At 46.6% G+C, this 22,084-nt stretch overlaps 1 protein-coding gene across 2 annotated transcripts in view; it reads left to right on the top strand.

Moving 5' to 3' along the window:
• Nucleotides 1-4,421: 4,421 nt before the first annotated feature.
• LRCH2 (leucine-rich repeats and calponin homology (CH) domain containing 2) overlaps nt 4,422-22,084 on the top strand; it is a 58,005-nt gene continuing 40,342 nt past the window's right edge. For both annotated transcript variants that reach the window (XM_015416262.1, XM_015416263.1), the window contains exon 1: nt 4,422-4,909. In XM_015416262.1, coding sequence (XP_015271748.1) covers nt 4,459-4,909 — 451 coding nt within the window. In that variant the 5' untranslated portion in view covers nt 4,422-4,458. The remainder of the gene's footprint in view (nt 4,910-22,084) is intronic.

Below are 22,084 nucleotides of genomic sequence, written 5' to 3' on the forward strand. Positions count from 1 at the left end.
GCAGGGAATGTTTTAATTATTATTGTAAGGTGACTTGAACCAAGAGGAAAGGTGGGATATAAATGTCTTAATTAATAAATCTTAATCCTGCCAACTGTTTTTTTGGGGGGAATGGGTACACCCATTTGCTGTTGTGGTGGGGGGATTGCAGGAGGTCTGATGTGTATGAGATATGCTTCCTTTCTCCTTAAAAATGTCATCCAGATGCACCTAAATTGGTCTTGTAATTGCACCATCCTGGTGGTCTCAGCTGTCATAAAGCCATATCAGACACACTCAGCTGAAGCCAAGAAGTGCTGCTTGCAACCTTCCTGTTTGAATTCTGCCTCATTCAGTCTCATTCCTGACCAGCTAGACAGAATTGCTTTTTGTTCCATCTGCCTGAAATTTGGTATTGATTCAGTCCCTCAGTCCCTGAGAATGCTCTCCCAATTGGATGAGGAATCAGAGTTGCTGCCAGAAGCGGTTCCCACTGAAATCAGCCCCTTCACCCAAGGGGCTTAGATTGACATGCATGATTCTTTCCTTCCTCCATTGGATCCTTGCAGCATCCCTGTGGGGTAGGCTGGGGGAGAGAGAGTGACTGGCCCAAACTTTGAGCAGGTTTGAACAAGTCTTTTCAGTCTCAGTCCAGCACTAGACACTACACCATACCAGTTCTTCCTGTTTCATTTATATATACCCCCTACACTGTGATCCACACATTTGTCAATTCAAAATAAATTACTTTTAAGAGCCACAAGCTGAAACACTTCTAAAGTTTTCCTGAGATACAAACACATCACCTGCCACTCTATGTCATAAGTTTGGACAGCTTCCTTCCCCTCCCACTCTAATCTGACAGAAAAACTTTCCCTCATGTTGCAGGTATCTCATAATTTCTAGAGCTGCCAATTTTGCCTCCTCCCATCACTGCTCTGGCACTCAGAAGAGAAAATCCATGTATGCCATCAAAAATTTTGTATGTCAGAGTTCACTTCATCAGATGCATGAGGTGCACATCTGTAGATGGATGTAGATGGACAGGAAGTGGTGGCGGCTACAAGCATGGACGGCTTCAAAAGGGAATTAGATAGGCATATGGAGCAGAGGTCCATCAGTGGCTATTAGCCACAAGGTATAGATAGGGGCTCTGGGGCAAGTGATGCTCTGTCTTCTTGGTGCTTGGGGGGGGGGGGTCAACAGTGGGAGGGCTTCTAATGTCCTGGCCCCAATGGTGGACCTCCTGATGGCACCTGGTATTTTTGGCCACTGTGTGACAGAGTGTTGGACTAGATGGGCCTTTGGCCTGATCCAACATTGGCGTCTCTTATGTTCTTATATATATCTTTAAAGCTGCAAACAACAGAAAGGCCTTTCTTTGTAATATCTTTCTTCTGTTTTTCTGTTGAACTATGAAGAAAAAGTAGCGGAGGTCAGTGGATCATAGCTGCCCAATTCTGCCCATAGATTTCTGTGACTAAAAGGGAATGGTGCTGGTCGTGTCTTCATTTGAGTAGTTGGTCCCAGTCCAATGGGGAAATGGATGAATAATCTGGAGTCCCAAGTATGAACATTCTGTCTTGCCAGCTGCTCGTAGGTCTTTGTAAAATGCCCTGCAGCTCATAAATGGTTGCTCTGTTAACAGTAAAAATGTAGCAGGTAAATTATGGGTGACCTAAGAATCAGTTGTAGCTCACCTGCTTAACTTCTGTGTCTCTGGCTGCAGTGAATGTCATAGAACAAAGGGTGACACCACAAGAATACAGTGATTGTTCCTAAACCAGACAACCCCCCAAAAGAAAAGAAAAGGCGAGACCTCGTTTACACACAGTGCTATTATCACTGTGTTTACCCTAACAGGATAAGATGACAGATAAGGAAGGGAAAGCGAGGCTGATGCCCAGTTCAAGAGGAACTGCAAATAAGAAACTAGGAATCAAATTAATCCTCGTAGTAGCAGTCTACCCCACCACAGCAATTTATCAATTTATCTAATGGGTAATATATAGGCCAGTTTTTTTTAAAAAATTACAGGTCCAGGTTGCAACACATGAATTAGTATCTGTGCTTCGGATTAGCCCCAGTAAATCCCACTAAAAACAAGGCCAAGGCTTGTAGTCTTATTTATTGTGTCTTTCCCAAGAAATGCCCAAATGTATGCCTGGGGGAAAAGGACAGGCCACTGGCTGACACATTCAGAAACAGCCTTGCAGCAGGGGAAAGCTACAGCTCTCCAAACATGTCATTTCTCACTTCATTTCACATCATGATGCTGATTTCAAAGGCATTTCCCATTGTGCCATGTAAGGACATTAGGAAGTCTGCTACAGAAACACAGCTGAACCTAAGATTTTTACTGCTTGAATTACTCCCATCCACTGGTGAATCAATTGACAGACTCAACTCCATTGATTTTGTTTGTTGAAGTCACTTTTCCTGGATTGTATCTTTTCTATCTCTGGCAATTCTCCCCTCCCCTTGTGAAGTGGATAAATATAACAAAGAGTCTTGGAACACCTTAAAGACTTATTGATTGTACAATAAGCTTTTGTAGGCTGCAACCCACTTCATCTGATGAATGGAGTGTATCCTCAGGTGGCAGATATATAGATACATACTCCCACATAGGTATAGAAAAAAATTGAAAACAATAGTGTTCAAATACCATGTGATGCAAGGGCCACTAATGGTGTGACACTAAATATTTTTGTGGGAGTTGATTTTATTTACATGGTACATATAATAAACAAGGGTGCAAAGTGATAACTATGTCTATTTACATTTGTTGGGGGTGAGCAAGAATGGTTATTATCAGGTGGTGCGTTTGCGTGGGGGGAACCTCAGATACCCACTGCAAAACTGTGGCTACATTCTGATGCCATCTTCTAGTGGCATTAAGCCAGGATTAACATTACTCCAGCTTGTTGCTGGGTTCAGGTATATGTCTGACTTCTCCTCCTCCCCTTTTGCAGAGAAAATTAGAGAGTAACTCTGGCAATTTGTGTTACACAAATATAGGAGTAATGCATGGGTTAACAGGAGTTAGTTCCCTGCCTAAGTAGAAAAGAGCAAGAACCCAGTAGCTCCTTAAAGACTAAGAAAATTTGTGGTAGGGTATGTATGAGCTTTTGAGTGTCACTGCTCACATTGTAGCTGTATCTGAAGAAGTGAGCAGTGACTCACGAAATCTCATACCCTGTCACAAATTGCTATTGGACTCATTTTTACTGCTACAGACAGACTAACATGGCTACCTATCTTGATCTATTCCCTGCCTAAAGGTAAAGGTTTCCCTTGCTCGAAAAGCCAGTCAAATCCAAGGCGGTGCTCATCTGTTTCTAAGCTGAATGAACCAACGCTGTCCGAAGATGTTTCCATGGCCAGCATGACTAAACGCCAAGGCACATGGAACGCTGTTAAAGGTAAAGGTTCCCTTGCTCGAAAGCCAGTTGAATCCGACTTTAGGGTTGCGGTGCTCATCTCAGTTTCAAAGCTGAAGAGCCAGCGCTGTCCGAAGACGTTTCCGTGGTCATGTGGCCGGCATGACTAAACACCAAGGCGCACAGAACGCTGTTACCTTCCCACCAAAGTGGTACCTATTTATCTACTTGCAATTTCTTGCTTTCGAATTGCTAGGTTGGCAGGAGCTGGAACTAGAGATGGGAGCTCACTCCATCATGCGGCATCCGGATCTTGAACTGCTGAACTACTGACCTTCCACAGCCTGCAGTTCAGCATCTTAACCACTTGAGCCACCGCAGCTCCTGGAACGCTGTTACCTTCTACCTACTTATCTACTTGCAATTTCTTGCTTTCAAACTGCTAAGTTGGCAAGAGCTGGGGCCAGAGGTGGGAGCTCACTCCGTCATACAGCACTAGGGTCTTGAACTGCAGACCTACAGACCTTCCAGTCTGCAGCTCAGCATCTTAACCTCTGAGCCACTGCCTGCCTAACTCAGCCTGTACTACTAATATGTTAAATAGCCTAACAACGCTAAGAAGTTCTTAGTAGTAGCATCATTGCTACTTCTATTTAAAATGTGAAACAGAGCAATAGCAATAATCCAAAGAAACAATAGCAATACTATTGCATTGTATTAAAATATTCTAAATAAATAACTGAAGCAATAGTAATAATACTGATATTTATTTAAATAGTAATGATGTTGATACTAATGCATCTGTATCAGGTAGGCGCAGTACCTAAAATAAAGAAAAACAAAAGAGCCATACAGCGCTACCCTCAGAGCTCAAAATACGGCTTTCCCCTTTGTCGGCTCTGTAAAGCACACACCGCTACCCTGCCCTTGGTTCCGCCCCCTTCTCGGGGCAAGCGCAGGCGCTCTGAGCCTCACTTCGTTGTCTCCCTTCCTTTGCCCCCCCCTCTGCTCCGCGCCTGCGCGGTGGGCGACCCTGTGGCTGCCGCTGTTATTATTATTGTGGCGGACGAGTCGGGGAGTCCTGGCGGTGGCGTCCATGGCGGCCGGGCAAGGCGGAGGCACCACGGCCAGTGGGGGCGGCGAGGGTCCCGGTGGACCGGCTCCTGGTCCTGTCCCCGGCCCAGCCCCCCCCAGCGCCGCCTCCTCCTCCTCCACCTCCACCTCGGAGCCGGGCTCGGGCTTCTTCGGCCTGGGCCTGCCGGCTCACCTGACACTCTCGTATCCCGGCACGGGCCCGGCCTGGGGCGCGGCAGGCGGGTACTCTGGCTGCGGGGCCGGCGCCTCGCCGCCTCTCTCTTCAGCCGCGGCGTCCTCGTCGGGCGGAGCCGCCTCGTCGTCCCCGCACACCGGCCGCAGCCTTGACAAGGCCCTGGAGGAGGCCAGTAGCTCCGGCATCCTCTGCCTCAGCGGGAGGAAGCTGCGCGAGTTCCCCGCCGCCACCAGCTCCGCGAACGGCGGCTACGACCTCAGCGACACCACGCAAGCCGGTGAGGGAGGGACGGAGGTCTCGACCTGGGCGTTTCGCTGCTGGGTTCGGATCTGGGGGGGGGGGTGTTGTGTGGGGTCATTAGGGAATGGGGTGGTTGGTTGCTCTTGCACGGCGCTGCACTGAGAGGCAGGAGAATGCCTGCTGGGGCGGCGGCATTACAAAGCGGGAGTGGGAGGGGGCGGACTTGGGGTGCAGGAAGGAAGGGGCGAGGCGGTGCGTTAATGGGCTTTGTGGAGTCTGACCTGTCGCGGAAGGGGTGTTGTTGGGGTGAGGGGCTGCACTTCTTCGTCGCGGGGAGGGGTTTTGTTTGGCTTGCGCGGGGGGAGGGGGGGAGAGTCCAGAATGGAGAGGAGAAAGGGGAGTTCAGGTTGCGGTTGGAGGAAGGTCGGGTGGGCTGGTGGTCATATTGCGGTGTGGCAGAGGATTTTTTTTTGGGGGGGGGGGATTTCATTGTACTGGCATGAGAAGGGGAGGAGTAGGACGGTGACTGCACGCTTTTCGGGGGGGGGAATGGGTTGAGATTCTTTTGTGGTGGATAGTACCAGTTGTGTGGCAGGTGTTACAGGGGTTGGATTGGCGGGGGGGGGTGGGAGGACAGGTGCTTGTGGGGATTAAGGTAAATGGGGACAGAGGATTCTGGGCTGGAGACTGCTTAGGTGTGGAATTGTCATTTTGTGTGATTGCTGCATAAAGCCTTGGGAGGCAAGGCTAAGTTGAGAGCCTGTTGGGGAGTGAGCATAATAGGTTAGTGGGTCAAGACTGCAAGAGGAAAGGAAATTGGAGGTCTCCTTTTAGGGGGATGATGGTGGATTACCATTGTACCTAGTGACAAGAGCAAATGGATATTACGGGCAGCAGCTGTTCACGAGTTGTTTCAAATACAGTATACAGCGTTGGATTGATTATAAAGCAGATTTGTTGTTTTTAACTGTAGATCCACCCTGGTATAAGACTTTTTCCCAGGGTGTCACATACTGAGAGGACAAGGATGAAAAAAAAATACATTCAGTGGTTACAAACAATTTGCTTTTTGCTGTTTTTGTGTAGGTGCTGTCATTTAATAACCCAGTTTGGTCTTTCAACACTGGCATTAATGTGGATGGTATGAAATTAATGGGATGTATATGTTTTGTTTTACTGTAACTTCAGGAAGTTTTTTAGTCACGTCCATGCTCTTAGGGTTATCCTCAATTATTTCTAGTTAGGTTTCTTTGAGTACAGTGTTTCTTTGAGTACGGTGTGTATGAAAAGATAATCAAGTTCAGATGATAGTGTTCCGACTGGTGTTTTCCCTTTTCAAAAGTGTCAGTTATATTAACTTGGAAGCTGTGTGTGATGCTAGATAATTGTGTTATCATTATGAATGCCAGAGTGCTGTGTTTTTGCCTGCCTGTGACAGTTATGTGCTCCCCTAGTCTCTGCTGAGTCTCTGTCGTGGATGGACCGCGTTTAGGACTGTATATTGTGCTCTGTGTTTAAAGCAAAAAAGTTCAAAGGTCAGATGAGGAAAGGGAGAATATGTTGGAATAGTTGCTGATGGACTTGCTTGTGCATCTTCAGGCTTCAGTAAGGTTCAGTTGCCTTAGAAAGGAGGCATTAAGTAATGACTGAATTTCTAACCTATATGCATTCTGTATGAGGTTTAATTGAACATGCCTAGATGAAAAAGAAGCTTTGGATAGTCAGTGTCTTGGCTTATAGCTCGTATTGGGACTGTTGGAGCAGTTCATTGATTAAAAAGGTAATGGTCACTGTAATACGTATAGGTCATGGTACCTTTTGGCATCTTGGGTAAGGAAGGTAAGCCATGATCCTGTAGAGATAAGACAAGTAGATCTGAAGCCAGGTGAAAGCATGAGTTTCATCCCCTGACTTGACAGTTCATGTTTTTATTTATTTATTTATTTATTTAATTTATACCCCACCCTCCTTGCCAAGGCAGGCTCAGGGCAACTTACATAACAAATTGCGACAGGTAAAAACAACAATATAAATACCAGTATAAAGCACGACATGATTACTAAAAGCGATTTGTATGGCAATGGTGGTACAATAGTCGCAACAGACTTAATAAAAATACAGTCAGCAGTTGATTTTTCTATAGGCAAGCTCAGGCTGGATGGTGGTATTGGGCACAGGGTCTTAGGTTTTTTAAAGTGCGGCTCCTTACCTAAAGGCCTGGTGGAAGAGCTCCATTTTACAGGCCCTGCGGAACTGTAAAAGGTCCCGCCTAAAGTATAAAGTAGGCCTAAAGTATAACCATGCTTTTTGTTTGCATGGGTTGCATTAATTTAGAGTTCTGGAATCCTTGACGTAACAAATCAGCTGTTAAATATGTAAAATGTATGAAGGTTAATAAGAATTGGGACTACTCAAAATTGTATTAAATGGTGTTAAGGCTTTTTATCTTCCTTGTCAAAAATTAATTATATAAACATCTTGGCAGTCTTGCATTTCACTTTAAACTAGATTTGTTATTGATGATTGCTGTGCCTTTAAGGAAATGCTAATTTTGAATCTGAAAGGCCTTTTAAGTTAAGAAAGCTTGAAACGTTTGTGAGTTGCTTGTGTTTAACTTTACAGTAACATAGAGTTTTTATATTAAGAGATATAACATGTGTAAGGGTGTCTCTCAACCACTGAAGGCTAATTCACACATTATAGACTAGATACTAGATAAGCTGAGTCTGGGACCACCAGCCTGTGTCATTTGTCAGTCAGATGTTAGTCATAAATTCTCCTTAGCTTCTTTGTGTGTGGTGCCTGATTTCGGTCATGACCATAGTGTACATGGAGAAGGGTTTTCCACAACTGTTCCATAGAGTTGGAAGGGATCTCCAGGGTCATCAACCCCTTGCACAGTGCAGGAGGTTCACAAATACTTCTCCCCCACACTCCCCAGTGACCCCTGCTTCATGCCCAGAAGATGACAGAAAACATCCAGGATCCTCCGGGATCATGTTGGTCTCTTGATGTGCAACTGTCCTAGGAGTGCATTCTTTAAGGGATTCCACGTGGATGGAGGCTAGTGAACACCGTACAGTGGTTGCCTCCATGACCTGTAAATAGTGTGCAGATTTCTTTTGGGTTCTTGCAGGGATTCCATACTCCACGAATATGCTCTTATTTTAAAAGAGGCATAACATTTCAAGGTAGTGTCCAGTGAAACATGAAAATATAAAGTGGAGCTTATTATGTGGACAGGAAAATTCATGTTCTGTACATTTGCTGGTTTTACAGAAATGGGATGTGGTTTCCTGAGAATTACTTTTTACAAAACGGTTGTAGCATCCGTAATTGCATAGAGAAGTTTTAAAATGTAAATGCAGTGTCTGCTTAAGACATAAGGAGCAAATTCTGGCTTGAGCTTCCAGTGGTTAGAGGGCTTTTGATAGGAAGTGGTGAAATGTGCTTTAAATTGTGCAGTTTGTATGTTTTGGATGCATACTTTCATTTCTTTTTTGTTTAGAAATATGCTGTGCCCTGTGTGCTGTTCTAGGCTAAATATGTGCAAACCGTCCATTTAAGAGCCCTACGTATAAAACATGGGTTCATTGTGCTTGGCATGCTTTTCTATAACTTCTATCAGTATCCCCAGGTTTGCTGAGCTTCTGAGCACTTCTTGGAAATTTGGGAGAGACTAGTGTGTACCAGCCCTGACCTGAACAGCCCAGACTAGTCAGAGCTTGGAAGCTAAGCAGGGTTGGCCCTGGTTAGTATTTGAATAGGAGACCACCAAGTAATACCCAGGGTCACTATGCAGAGGTAGACAATGGCAAACCACCTCTGAATGTTTCTTGCCTTGAAAACTCTACGGGGTCACCATAAATTGATTGTGACTTGATAGGAAAAAAGTGGGTGTCACCACAGAAGGGATGCTACAGAGGTGTAAAGGTTCCCTTGCTCGAAAGCCAGTCGAATCCGACTTTAGGGTTGTGGTGCTCATCTCCGTTTCAAACCCAAAGAGCCAGCGCTGTCTGAAGACGTTTCCGTGGTCATTTGGCCGACATGACTAAACACCAAGGCGCACGGAACGCTGTTACCTTCCCACTGAAGTGGTACCTATTTATCTACTTGCAGTTTCTTGCTTTCGAACTGCTAGGTTGGCAGGAGCTGGGGCCAGAGATGGGAGCTCACTCCGTCACGTGGCACACTTGGGTCTCGAACTGCTGAACTACCGACCTTCCACAGCCTGCAGTTCAGCATCTTAACCACTTGAGCCACCACAACTCCAGAGGTGTAGCCAGTCACAAAATAGTTGCTGTGGAAGGTAGGGTAATAACCAAACATTGGGAGGTGTCACAAAATGTTGGGAGGTTCCAAGCCAAATGTCCTGCTATGATATAAGCAACTGCTTCAGAATGGCTGTTCCCTGTAGATGCTTCTCTGAAGTACCTCTTGTACTGAGAAGGCAGAGGAAAGTCATAGTTGGCTCTCTGCTCTGGGGAGAAGATGGTTTGATTTCAGTGTCCAAAGAAAGGAAGGGTTTCAAAGCACAGTGATATAAGTGTGTTTATGACATAGCTAAGGGTGCACAGCTTTGATACACCTAACCAAGAGGTCAGCTGGTAACTTGAAGCTCTCTTTTTTCTCTTTCATTCAAGACCCTTTTGATTTTATCTTCAAGCCTCAGGAAGCAGCTGGAAAACATATTGGCAGTGTCCATGGTGCGCCAGGTACCATGTTGGAATTCACTGCCTTAGATATTTAAATGGAGTGTTATTTGTGTTGTCAGATACACAAAGCAAGCTTCGTTATGGTTAAGCATAAGTATTCCCTTCGCCATCTCTTGCCACACATTATAATGGAGGTGAGCTGTAAGGCTTTTGTGTGGGGAAGTATTGGGGGGAGAAGAATATTTTGCCTCTTGGTCTTTGGAATGCTGTGTAGAGAAGAGAACTTTTCCTGAGTGACCCCAATTAGGGAAGATTAATCAGACCTAAGTATTTCACCTACTTGTGCTGGAAAGCTGTCTTGTGTGTGTATATCAATTGTGGCCAGGGCTAATTTCCCCTTCTCTGCCTACCACTGTGCCCCACTCGCACTACCCTGCCTACCTGCCTGTGGTCTCCTCCCCCACTGGTAACAAATCCACTCATTTTCTACTTCTCCTGTTTCTTGCAAACCTGCCTTCCCCAACTGTGCTGGGCAGTGGGTGCAGCTGGAAGCATTGCTTCTGTTCACCTTCTTCACACCCTTCCCCCAGTAGTCCTGCCAGTGTCTGCAGACAGAAATGTGGTTGGTGGGAGGGCTCATGACAAGCAGATGGGCAGCAGGAGAGGCAAGTGGGTGGAAGGCAGCGGCTGTGTTGACTTTGGCCCTGATTGTAAGACACTAAGGAGACGTCCCCTCCAGAACATGTTTTAACCCAAAAGCAGTTTCTTCCATTTTTTTCAACCTTTGGGGTTGACTGTATTTGTCTTCCCTAGATTATATGTCTTCCTGTCTCTTCCCCCTTTTAAAATTGTTTAATTGAGATTGTGTCAGTCAAAATGCTAAGAAAATCTGGTTTCACCTTTTAGATTAATTTTTATTGACAGATCATGAGCTTCAAATTGGCTTCCTTAATTCAACATTTTAGCATAGCTTTTGTGCAGTAATCTTTGTTGTAGTTGACTTTCCATTTTGTGTACATTTTACTTATTCTTTCATATTTAGTCTGGCAAAGTCACCAAGACATTTCATTCTATTTTGTATGATGTTAGATGTTTCTCCTAAATAGAAATCAGTTCTGCTTTTAGCCAGGCTTGTAGCTGATTTCTAATTGTACTTCCTCTTTATGGACAATTAAGGCAAAAGTCTCTCAGAGACATGATTTATTTGCCTTTGCTCAGAACTAGTAAAACAGAAGGGCTGGAAATGTTGCTTCATGCCTTCCCCAAAGCCAAAGCATACTTTTTCTATTTAAAGCCGTCGTCCTTTGGTTGAGATATTAATGCAGTACTCATTAGAGAGGAATTATGAGGACAGACATTGTAGGCTGCTTTGTCTTCTGGTGCCTTAGCCTATTAAGGAGACTTCCTGCAGCTCGTGATTGGGTAGGTCATGCTGCTTTGAGTTTTGAAGTTAGGCCTTTCAGTTCCTGGTCTGTGCAAATAAAACATATCCATCATCAACACCTTGAGGTCCTAGGTACAATTTCGCATCAGACCTTTGTGGCTGCGCCTGTAAATCAACTTATGTATAGTATTTTGCATGCACTGGTCATTATGCTTGTTCGTACTGGAGTAAAAGAAAATCCATTCACACAAATGTTGTTTATGCAATTCTCTCTAAGTGGTTCTGTGTGTCAGAAGCAATGAGGCAACACCTCATTGGAAAACCAAACAGATTCCTGTAGATGGGCAGTGTCTTATTACAAAGGCTTGTGAAAGTATTTTTGCGAGGGTAACAAGTGGTGCTGTGGAACATGTAGTTTGCACTCAGAGTAGTATAAAGAAGCAGCATAGAGGAGCCCAGTCCATGAGCAATCTGGAGGCACCCAGTGTATATTGGATACCCAAAGATCATGTGGCAGTATTTCAGATATGAATTCCAGAAATGGCTTCAGTTCTAAAAAAAATGGCTTCAGATATACTGTAAGACCAAACATTTCATGGTAATGAATTTGTTTTGGTTGTGTGTTCCCTCTACCATTGACAATAGCCAGACTTAGATTTTATTTATAGTCTGCCTTTCTCACTGGTACTCAAGGCGGATTACATAGAATAGATGCAAGATTAACAGGACGATGCTTTACCAAACAAAGAAAAAGAATTAGCCTGACCTTGCTTTTCTGAAGATTAGCTGCTTTACTGGCATGCTAGCTCCCCACCCCACTTCTTCATGATTATATAGAAACATAAGCTGCATTCCTTAGCAACAAAAAGATAAAATTCCTTCTGCGGAAATGAATTAATATTGTCCTCTGACACTCTGGTTGAATACTGTGAAAATGACAGATGTTGCAAACCAGCTATTGTATCCTCTGTTTGAGTATAAGCATCTGCAATGGATCACTCTTGAAGATCCTGCTGTTGCGGTTCAGGGCAGATAAGCTAGAAGAAGAAATTGATGGAGGATTCAGATGTGAGTACTTCTCACTCTTTAGGAATGGAGCAGTGCAAGATGAATACAAAGCAATACATTTAGAACATGTTTTCGAGAGTATCTGATTTTAGAACTGATTTCCCCCTGCAGAAAATTTGTAGTTAATTAAAAGTGAAAGAGACCAACTGAAAAATAAGCAGGAAGAAAATAGCATTAATTTGCTGTCTTGTCTCTTCATATATGCATATAACTATGAACACTGTCATACAGAATGAGAACCCTATGTACACCATGCACGACACACACTGATTTAGCTGCTTGTGCCCCTTCCACGGTTTTTACACTTTTTTTTGCAACAAAACTCTTGTACTCCTAACCAGCCAACTAGTCTTTGTTTACAACCAAGAGAACTGTAATTGTTTACCATTACAATGCATCAAACAAGCACAACACTGGCCATTTTGGCACTGTTTAAAATATCACATCAGCTATCCCTTGTTTGTATCTTCTTCTGCTGTTTGTCATCTTGTTTGAGATCATAAACAAGTCAGTACCAGAAGTGAGTTATAGATCTGCAAAGAATTGCCAGGTCACATTTTTAGGTTTAAGCCAATGTGGTGTCTTAACTTGGTATTTAGCCAGAATACAGAATTGAGCAATGGTTGATTACCAACCTGTTTGTGGAATGCTGAGATCTGTGCTGGCCCACTTAATATACAGAAACAAGAAGCGAGACCCGCGATACTCACGGGGGGGAGTATGGCCCACGGCCTTCAAAGCAGGAGGAGGACCTCACTGAGGAGAAGGAGGCGGCTGCAGGTGAGCCCAGCCGCCCGCCATGGCTTCTTCCCCCCGCAGCAACAGCGGTGAGCCCTCTGCTCAGATTCCAGCTGCCCGCCCGCCAAGGCGCCCCAGCTCCCTCACAGCTGCCAGCAGCAAGTTCCACCACAGTTCCAAATGGCAAGTCCATTCTCCACGCATGCACGAGAACACAGTTTCAGTTTTTTGGGGATTTAAGTATCCCCCTATATTTTTTTAAACATGTCAGATTTTTCTGCACACCTAAGTAATGCCTCAAGTGTGCAGGAATTTCTCTTGAGCCTCTATGTGCCCCCAATTTGCAGAAATAAGTATCCACATGCACTGGGGACACTTGGCTATTAGTATGTAGATGGAAACCAAAATTAGAGAGAGCAGGTATTTCAGATTAGAGAGCAAGTGTTTCAGTTCCCCAAAATTTATTTATTTATTATTTATTAATTCAAATTTATACCCCGTCCTCCCCACGCATGCGGGCTCAGGGCAGCTTACAAGAGGCATAAGCCAATATAAAACATATATAAAACCATTTAAAATCAATTCAATACAATAACATAATAACATTATACTTAACAAAAGTGCTCTAGATGTTCTCCTATGATATTCTGCAGATGGTATACAGTTGCTCTACTACTCAGGGTTATCTGTTCTGGAAGACGCTGATGTTCCCTTCTTCCAGGGCCAGGGATGATGGAACAGTAATGATGGTAGTGGCGGCTCCTACTCATACGCCTGGCGGAAGAGCTCCGTCTTGCAGGCCCTGCAGAACTGCACCAGGTCCCGGAGGGCCCGGATTTCCTCCGGGAGCTCATTCCACCAGGTAGGAGCCGCCACCGAGAAAGCCCTGGCCCTGGTAGCGGCCAGCCTGGCCTCTTTGGGACCTGGCATCACCAGGAGGTGTTGGGTCCCAGACCGTAGTGCTCGTGGGGGAACATATGAGGAAAGGCGGTCCCTTAGGTAAGCTGGACCCTGACCATATACGGCTTTAAAGGTAAGCACCAGCACTTTGAAGTGAATCCGGTACGCTATTGGCAGCCAGTGCAGCGCTTTCAGCACAGGCTGGATGTGGTCCCTACTAGGAAGACCCATCAGCAGCCTGGCCGCAGCATTCTGCACCAGCTGCAGCTTCCAGATTTGCGACAAAGGCAGCCCCATGTAGAGAGCGTTGCAGTAGTCTAGCCTCGAGGTGACCGTCGCATGGATCACTGTGGCCAAATCACCGCGGTCGAGGAAGGGAACCAACTGCCGCACCAGCCGAAGATGGTAAAAAGCTGACTTGGCAGTGGCTGCTACCTGGGCTTCCATCGTTAACATGGAGTCTAGGAGCACTCCCAAACTCCTAACCTCCGACGCTGGCACCAAAGGCACCCCATCGAAGGTCGGGAGAGGGAGCCCCAACCCCAGACCACCGCGGCTCAAGCCCAGGACCTCCGTCTTCGCCGGGTTTAACTTCAGCCGGCTCAGTCAGAGCCAACCAGCCACGGCCTGCAACGTCCCAGATCTTCTGGGACCGAGCCTGACCGGCCGCCCAACATCAGATATAGCTGGGTGTCATCCGCGTATTGATGATATCCGAGCCCATACCTCCAGGCAATCTGGGCAAGGGGGTGCATGTAAATGTTAAACAATAATGGGGAAAGAACAGCCCCCTGGGGCACCCCACATTCAAGAGGGTGTCTCCGGGACTGTTGTTCCCCTATCACCACCCTTTGTCCCCGACCACGGAGAAAAGAGGTAAGCCATTGAAGGGCGAGCCCCTGAATCCCCACGTCGACGAGGCGGTGGGTCAGCAGCTGATGGTCGACCATATCGAACGCGGATGACAGATCTAACAGCGCCACCACACCGCCTCGATCCAGATGCCGTCAGAGGTCGTCAGTAAGAGTGACCAGTACAGTCTCTGTCCTGTGCCCCGGGCGGAAGCCGGACTGGAAGGGATCTAGGACGGAAGCGTCATCCAGAAAGCCCTGCAGCTGTATCGCCACCGCCCTCTCTATAAGTTTGCCCAAATAGGGCAAATTGGACACCAGCCAATAGTTGGCCAATTCGGCCAGGTCCAAGGAAGATTTTTTCAGGAGAGGGCGGACCATCGCTTCCTTAAGTGCCTCCGGGAACCGTCTCTCTAAGAGGGACGTGTTGATAATTTCCCTAAGCGCACCTCGCAACCCGCTTTAATGAGCCAGGAGAGCCACGGATCCAGGTTGCATGTGGTTGGGCGCACAGCTATAAGCAGTCTGTCAACTTCCTCCAGGCTGAGCAGGTCAAAGCATTCTGCCCGGTACCAAGGACGTGCAAGGGGCCTCGAGTTCACTCACTGTCTCAACTGTGGCGGGGGGGGGACGGCGGGGGGCCAAGACTTTATCTGCGAAATAGCTCGCAAATGCCTCACAGCCAATATCCAATTCCCTAGCATTTCGCCTGCCCTGTGGCAGAGCTGTCAACGTCCGAATTGTCCTAAATAATTGGGCTGGGCGTGAGCTAGCAGACACAATCCTGGTCGCATAGAAGCCTCTCTTTGCGGCCTTGACTGCCCCCTCATAGGATCTCATAAACGTCCTATAGGATGCTCTTGACGCCTCATCACGGGCTGGGCGCCACCGTCTCTCTAACCGTCTCAGTTTATCATCATGACTTCTTTCTGCCTTACATTATACACATATGCTTTAGTTGGCACTAGAGAGGAATCCATTTTTTTGTGGCTTTTATAATGTCCAAGGGAGACTTTGCCATTTTTTTTGGTGTCCCAGATGAGTCTAAATAAAACTTCCTGTGCACTACCTGAAGGCTGCTGTTGTTTGCAGAGAGGGTGACTTTGACACCCCCTTCCTTTTGTGCTTGAAATCAAACCTGATAAAGAGAGCTGGGGAACTTCAAAGCTTGGTTACTAATTTGTGACATCTTGGTAGTCAACTATGCATGCTGCACAGATGTGCCAGATGTATTGAAAAGCAAGCTTGAACATGTGAAACTGTCTTATGTAGTGTCAAATCACTCAGATCTAGCTCTGTATTGTTTGCTCTGATGGACTGGTCTATTCCAACACCTGCTACCAGAGATCACTTTTACTGGAATTGTCAGGGATTGAACCTAGAACTTTTTGCATGCATAACATGTCCTCTACTGTTGAGTCACTGCCAGCGCTCTCTCTAAGCTGTGGAGTCTTGTGGGCAATAATTCTACTTTGTGAGCAACTGGCATTAAAGTTGTTAGTGAGTGATTTGGCTACTGCATAAATTAGCTTGCTCCAGAGCCATTCTTCCTTAGCTAAGACAAAAATGTGTGAGTCGGAGGCTAAAAAACTGTGAGCTAGCTCACACTAACTCAGCTTAGAGGGAACAGCTCTTTCCAGAAAGATGTTTCTTTCTGCTTTGGAAAGCTCACTCACACTGAAGCACTGTTAATTGTAAGCCTTTGATCTCCCCCCCCTCCCCCCCCGGATTTGAACCTATACTGACACTGGTATGGTAGTAATGAAGAATATTTTACTTTGGTCAGGTTTAAGAACCTGTAAGCCATACAACTAAGAAAAACATCTAAGAATTAAAAACAGCAAAGAAGAATCTAACCACATCAACTGTGCAGGCTTTACCAAAGCCACTCAGAAACAATCTTAATTTATGGGTATCAGAACTGGCTGAATAGTTTGACAGCCATTTTGCAAGAAATTTCTCCCAGGCAACAGTGTGTTTGGAACAATAAAAGAAAACATGCAGTAATGAATCAACCATTGACACTGAACAATCACAAAAAATATTCTGAAGGAATCCCAGCAAAGCTCCCCTTCATCTGTGCTGTAGGTATCACATTACAGCATGGAAGCATATATGAGTGCCTTAATTTAGGATATCACCAACATATAAACATAGGATGGGAATTCAAATTTGGCTTAGTATTCAGTTCCCAGATGTAGCGGGGAGCACTTCCGTCTGGCATCATGAAGTAAAAGGTACCAGTCTTGTTTAAAAAGCTTCTTAATAATTAACTTTTAAATTAATTAATTAAATTAATAATTAATAATTGAGCTGCGGTGGCTCAAGTGGTTAAGACGCTGAACTGCAGGCTGTGGAAGGTCAGTAGTTCAGCAGTTCAAGACTCGGGTGCCGCATGATGGAGTGAGCTCCCATCTCTAGTTCCAGCTCCTGCCAACCTAGCAGTTCGAAAGCAAGAAATTGCAAGTAGATAAATAGGTACCACTTCAGTGGGAAGGTAACAGCGTTCCGTGCACCTTGGTGTTTAGTCATGCCGGCCACATGACCACGGAAACGTCTTCGGACAGCGCTGGCTCTTCGGCTTTGAAACGGAGATGAGCACCGCAACCCTAGAGTCAGATTCGACTGGCTTTCGAGCAAGGGAACCTTTACCTTTACCTTAATAATTAACACTCCTGTACCAAAGACTTCAAAGGAGCTAGTTGGACAATTTTGAAATCTGTGATTTTATTCCACCAAGATCAACAGCACACTCGAGCCGCCAATCGAGTAAGTGGTGGAAGGTTGTCAACATGAAGTAGCCTATATTTAAAATTGATTGTGGCTTAATTATAACACATTGTTTAAGAAATCAGTGTTTTTGATATTTAAAAAGTTTAGTTTAATATCCAAACATAATGATTGTTCTACTTATTGTGACTTTGAGAGTGTTTCTGTCCAAATAATACACTTTCTTGTTTACTATGGAATTCGTTTTCTACTTTAAACTTTTATTTTTTCCTGACCTTTCAGATGGTCAAAGTTAAAACTACATGTGTTATGATAACTTAGGGTGCAACAGATTCCAGCTCTTAAGTATACTTGTATTTTTTCTTACAGGAGAAAAAGATTTCTACTTTTGAATTCCATAAATATGTCAAATAATACAATTCTGTTTGCTAAGTTATAAATTATTTCCTTTATGCTAAACTAGTAAAAAGTTTAGGTTTGATAGGATAGTAAGATAGTAAGAACAGCATATATTTTAATTGGGGAAAGAACCAGTTCCCCCCCCCCCCATGTCTTTGAAATTTCTGGGAATGTTACAACTCTTCTAGCATGTTACCTCTGAAACCATTAATCTTGAGTAAAGAACAGTTGACACACTATTAATAATATAAGCAAGAATATTGTTCATTTTAAGATTCACAGAGTTCACAATATTCATTCACTTCTCTCAACCTCAATCTAATACTGGAAAAATGTATATCAGTAGGAGAAAACTGACAAAAGACACAATATAACCCTTCTTAATCTTAACCCACTGAAGGAGAACGGTACATTGAACCTACCTGAAGGTTCTTTTTCTTCAGTGGGGGAGAAGTCATCCACATCCCACCCAAATCGGATACCAGAAATAGACCAGGGTGGCAAAAATATGGACTGCAGCAGCACAACTTACAAATACCGTGGACTGAAACAAAGATATGAGATGAGAGTAATCCATGGACAGGGCTTGGACATAACTGGAGAGGTCAGCCTCGGCCACTCCAATGGGAGCCACACAACAAAAGAAATTTGCATAGCCTATCGAGCGAGCAGAGGCGTGACCTAACCAGTTTCTGGATGACTTCTCCCCCACTGAAGAGAAAGAACCTTCAGGTAGGTCCAATGTACCGCTCTGTTCTGTTTTTCTCCACTCAAGGTCTGCAGTACATCATCTTGGTCGCATCCTCCAGTCCTCCTGCCCACTCAGAAAAACTTCACTCCTCGTGTATGCTCTGTCTGTCACTCTACGTCAGTTCTGTCACACATGGTTTCCTTCACCCCAGCTCAACCTCCTTACCTTTTAAACTGCCTATCATGAGCTGTGTGATCAATTCACAACTTTAGAGCATTATTTCCAGATCTCACATCCATTTTATCACAGTAGATGCTAGCCAAACTTTTTAACCAGCTAAAATCCTTATTTCAGAGAGAGAGGAGAAACTTGGGTCTTCTTGTTCTCCGGTGGTCCAGAGAGTGGGGCGGTTCTTCCATGACTCCTTACTCATGGGACTTAGCCCCTCCCTCTCTGCTTGCAGGGCCGGCCAAACTTTGATCCCAGAGGGGCGGGGCTTGTCCTCTGGCTTCCCAGTTCTACCAGCCCTGCCTTCGGAGCAGGACATTCAGCTGTGCTCTTGTGAAGATTCCACAGTGAAGACAGAAGATGGTGTTGGAGTTTTCTGGGCGGTGGGGGAAGGTAATTACCTTCCTACCCTTCCCTGAACCGTGTGGCGCACAGAAGAATGCAAGAAAAAAACGTGGTTTTACGGGCGGCTGCTGACGGTTTGGGGAGGCTCTCAGATGTCGCAGCAGCTCCCGCATGCCCAAGCAGAATCGGCCGCATACAGGGGCTCCTTCCCTCTTTCGGACGTTGGAGAGGTGAGGGAACTGCAGCGGAGCCGGTGGAAAGACCTGAGCAGCGCGGTTTTGGCAGTGGTCATTACAGCAGGAAGTGAGACAGGTGATGGAATGGGCAGAGGCTCATGTGTTTCTGAAAGCAATTCATGTAGCGGGTTGAGAGAACATCTTGGCAGACTGGCTGAGTCGGCAGACTGTATACCAGGCAGAGTGGACGTTGCACAGGGAAGTGTTTCAACAACTCAGCGACAGGTTCGGGATACTAGAGGTGGACCTGTTTGCCATAGCACTCAATCGTAAAGTCAGAGTGTTCGTGTCAAGGGCCAAACATCCAGAAGCGTTAGGGACAGGCGCCTTAAGTCTAAATTGGCCAAAGACTGTGCTGTATGCCTTCCCTCCTATTCCACTAATTTCAGGGTCATTCAAGCGTTAATAGATCAAAAGGCAAAATTGATCCTGGCCGCACCCTTCTGGCCAAGGAGGGCATGGTTTCAGGATCTCTTAAGACTGTCAGGGAACCTTGGCGTCTGCCAGTGAGAGGGGACCTGCTCTCTCAGGGGGCGGTGCTACATACGAAACCAGATTTGTTAAAGTTGACAGCTTGGAGCTTGAAAGGCAACAGCTAGTGTCCATGGGGTATGAGAGAGAGAGGTGGTTGATACTCTGTTGGCGTCCAGAAAGAGGTCCACCAATCGGGTATATAACAGAACATGGCAGGTGTTTCATACCTGGTGTGTAGAAAGAGGCGTGGATCCTTTGACAGCTAATATGCAGGATATACTAGCCTTACAACATGGGTTGTCCAAGGGTTTGAACAGAAGACGGTGTTCGGAGTTTTCTGGGCAGTGGGGGAAGGTAAATACCTTTCTACCCCTTCCTGAACCGCGCGGCGCACAGAAGAGCGCCACGGAAAAAAACGCGGTTTGTATGGGCGGCTGCTGACGGTTGGGGAGGCTCAGCAGCTGCAGACCCGGCTCCCGAATGCCCAAGCGGAATTGGCCACACACAGGGGCTCCTTCCCTCTTCTGGATATTGGAGAAGGCGAAGGAACTGCAGCGGAGCCGGTGGAAGGGCCTGAGCAGCGCAGTTTTGGTGGTGCAGTTCTCAGGAATCAACTGAAACACCGCGTGCTTTCATCAGCAGGAGTAGGAGCCTCAGGAAAGCACGTCGGGGCCAGTGGTCGGTCAGTGCCTCTTCTGAAACACGGTAGGAATGGCACTGGTAATGGGGGTCCTGGCTGAGGGGGGACACGCCTCATAGACCCAGAAGGAGGGTAAAGTACCCACACCCTTTTTTCTTTCTCCTCCCCCCCCCCTTTTCCCCCTGCTGGCAACCCTCTTACTCTGTGAGATTTACTGTTATGCCCGGGTTTCCCCTTCTTGCTGAAGAAGGGGGAAACTCCACTGAGGGTTGTGGGGGTTGAAAGTAGTTTTCACTTTCTTTTCTCAGCCTTGGTTGAGGAAAGTGGAATAAAGGAGGGAAAGTCAGCCATTTTAGGTAATCTGAGTGATGGGATTTTTTACTTTAATTTTTGCAGAGGAAGACAAAATGGATGACAGAGCAGGTTCCTCAGGTTTAGGGTTGCCAAGTGGCACTTACCTCCTCCGCGGGGGACTCCCGGGCGGCTCCTGGTGCGTGCATGCACGAGGCACGCACGCACCACATGCATGTCACTAGGAAGTGACGTTATGACGCCGGGCATGCTGGGGGCGGGGCCACGACCATACAACAGAAAACCATAGAGTTTTCCCTTGTATGGCCGTGGCCCCGCCCCCAGCGTGCCCGGCGTCATAGCGTCACTTCCTGGTGACGCGCACGCCGGGGCAGGGTTCCCCCCGGGGCTCGATTCCCCGGCGTCGGGGAACGGGCCTCTGGGGCGGGGGTTTCCCCGCCCTCCAGGGCGACTTGGCAGTCCTACTCAAGTTCCCTTTGCTTGGATGACCTGGCGGTTTCACATTCCTCTAAGGATGACTCCCAGGGGTTGGATATGTCCAGGGAGGAAGCCAAAACGAATCTCCTGGCTTGGCTTAAGGAGGAGATTAAAAAGGTATTTAAAGATGTTTGGCATCAGCAGGGCCGGCCCGAGGTTGTCCTGCGCTCTAGGCGAGCGCAGATGCCAACCTCCCGGCGGGGCCTGGAGACGACAGCGCAGCTATGTGCGGAGGAAGGGAGAGCCGGCCGGAGGAGAGGTGGTGTCGGGGAGGGGGATAGACCCGCTGCTTGCCCCCCCCCCCGCCCCTGGATTAATCCTCTGGCATCAAACTCTCTTCTTCCCATGGATGCAGAGGGTCTACCTAAGGACAACAGCGACAAGCGGGTGGAGAAGGCGCTTCGCAGAGATCAGTCAGCTCCTTGTGGGCATCAGCTACAGGGTCGCTATCTGCTAGAGCAGCTTATGCTTGGGCATCAGAACTTATGATGGTAGACAGCGGAATTCCTAAAAGTCTAAAGGACGAGCTAAAGAAAACAGCCTTGGCCACGGCTTTTGCTGCTGCTGCATCTCTGGATGCCCTCCGGCTATCGGCTAGAGCGATGGCGTGTGTAGCGTGGCGGCCAGGCGTAATACTTGGCTTAGGCTTTGGGATGCTGATCCGGCAGCAAGAGCAAAGGTGGCTGCCGTCCCATTCAAGGGAATTAATCTCTTTGGGGCAGGCCTAGATAGGTATCTAATAGAGGATAAGGAAAAGAAAAGAGTCCTACCCTCAAAGGAGGAGAAGGTGCGTTCAAAAAGAGGTTTCAGTCCTCTCGGGATTTCAAACGTGAGGACAGACAATCCTTTAACAGGGCCTTCAAAGGCAGATGGCAGGCTAGGTCTAGAGAGGGTAGATCTCACTCCTTTGCTGGAAAGCAAGGACAAAACCAAAAGGGGCCAAAGAAGGGACCCTCAGCGTGACTATGCCGGGAATCCAAATGTAGGGGGAGTAGGGGGCCGTCTGAGGTTATTCACCCATCAGTGGCAACAGTCGGTCACGGACAGGTGGGTCCTAGAGACGGTTTCACAGGGTTACTCCCTA

The sequence above is a fragment of the Gekko japonicus genome, unplaced genomic scaffold (genome assembly GCF_001447785.1).
Source record: "Gekko japonicus isolate JY-2015 unplaced genomic scaffold, Gekko_japonicus_V1.1 scaffold603, whole genome shotgun sequence".
NCBI classification, from domain to species: Eukaryota; Metazoa; Chordata; class Lepidosauria; order Squamata; family Gekkonidae; genus Gekko; species Gekko japonicus.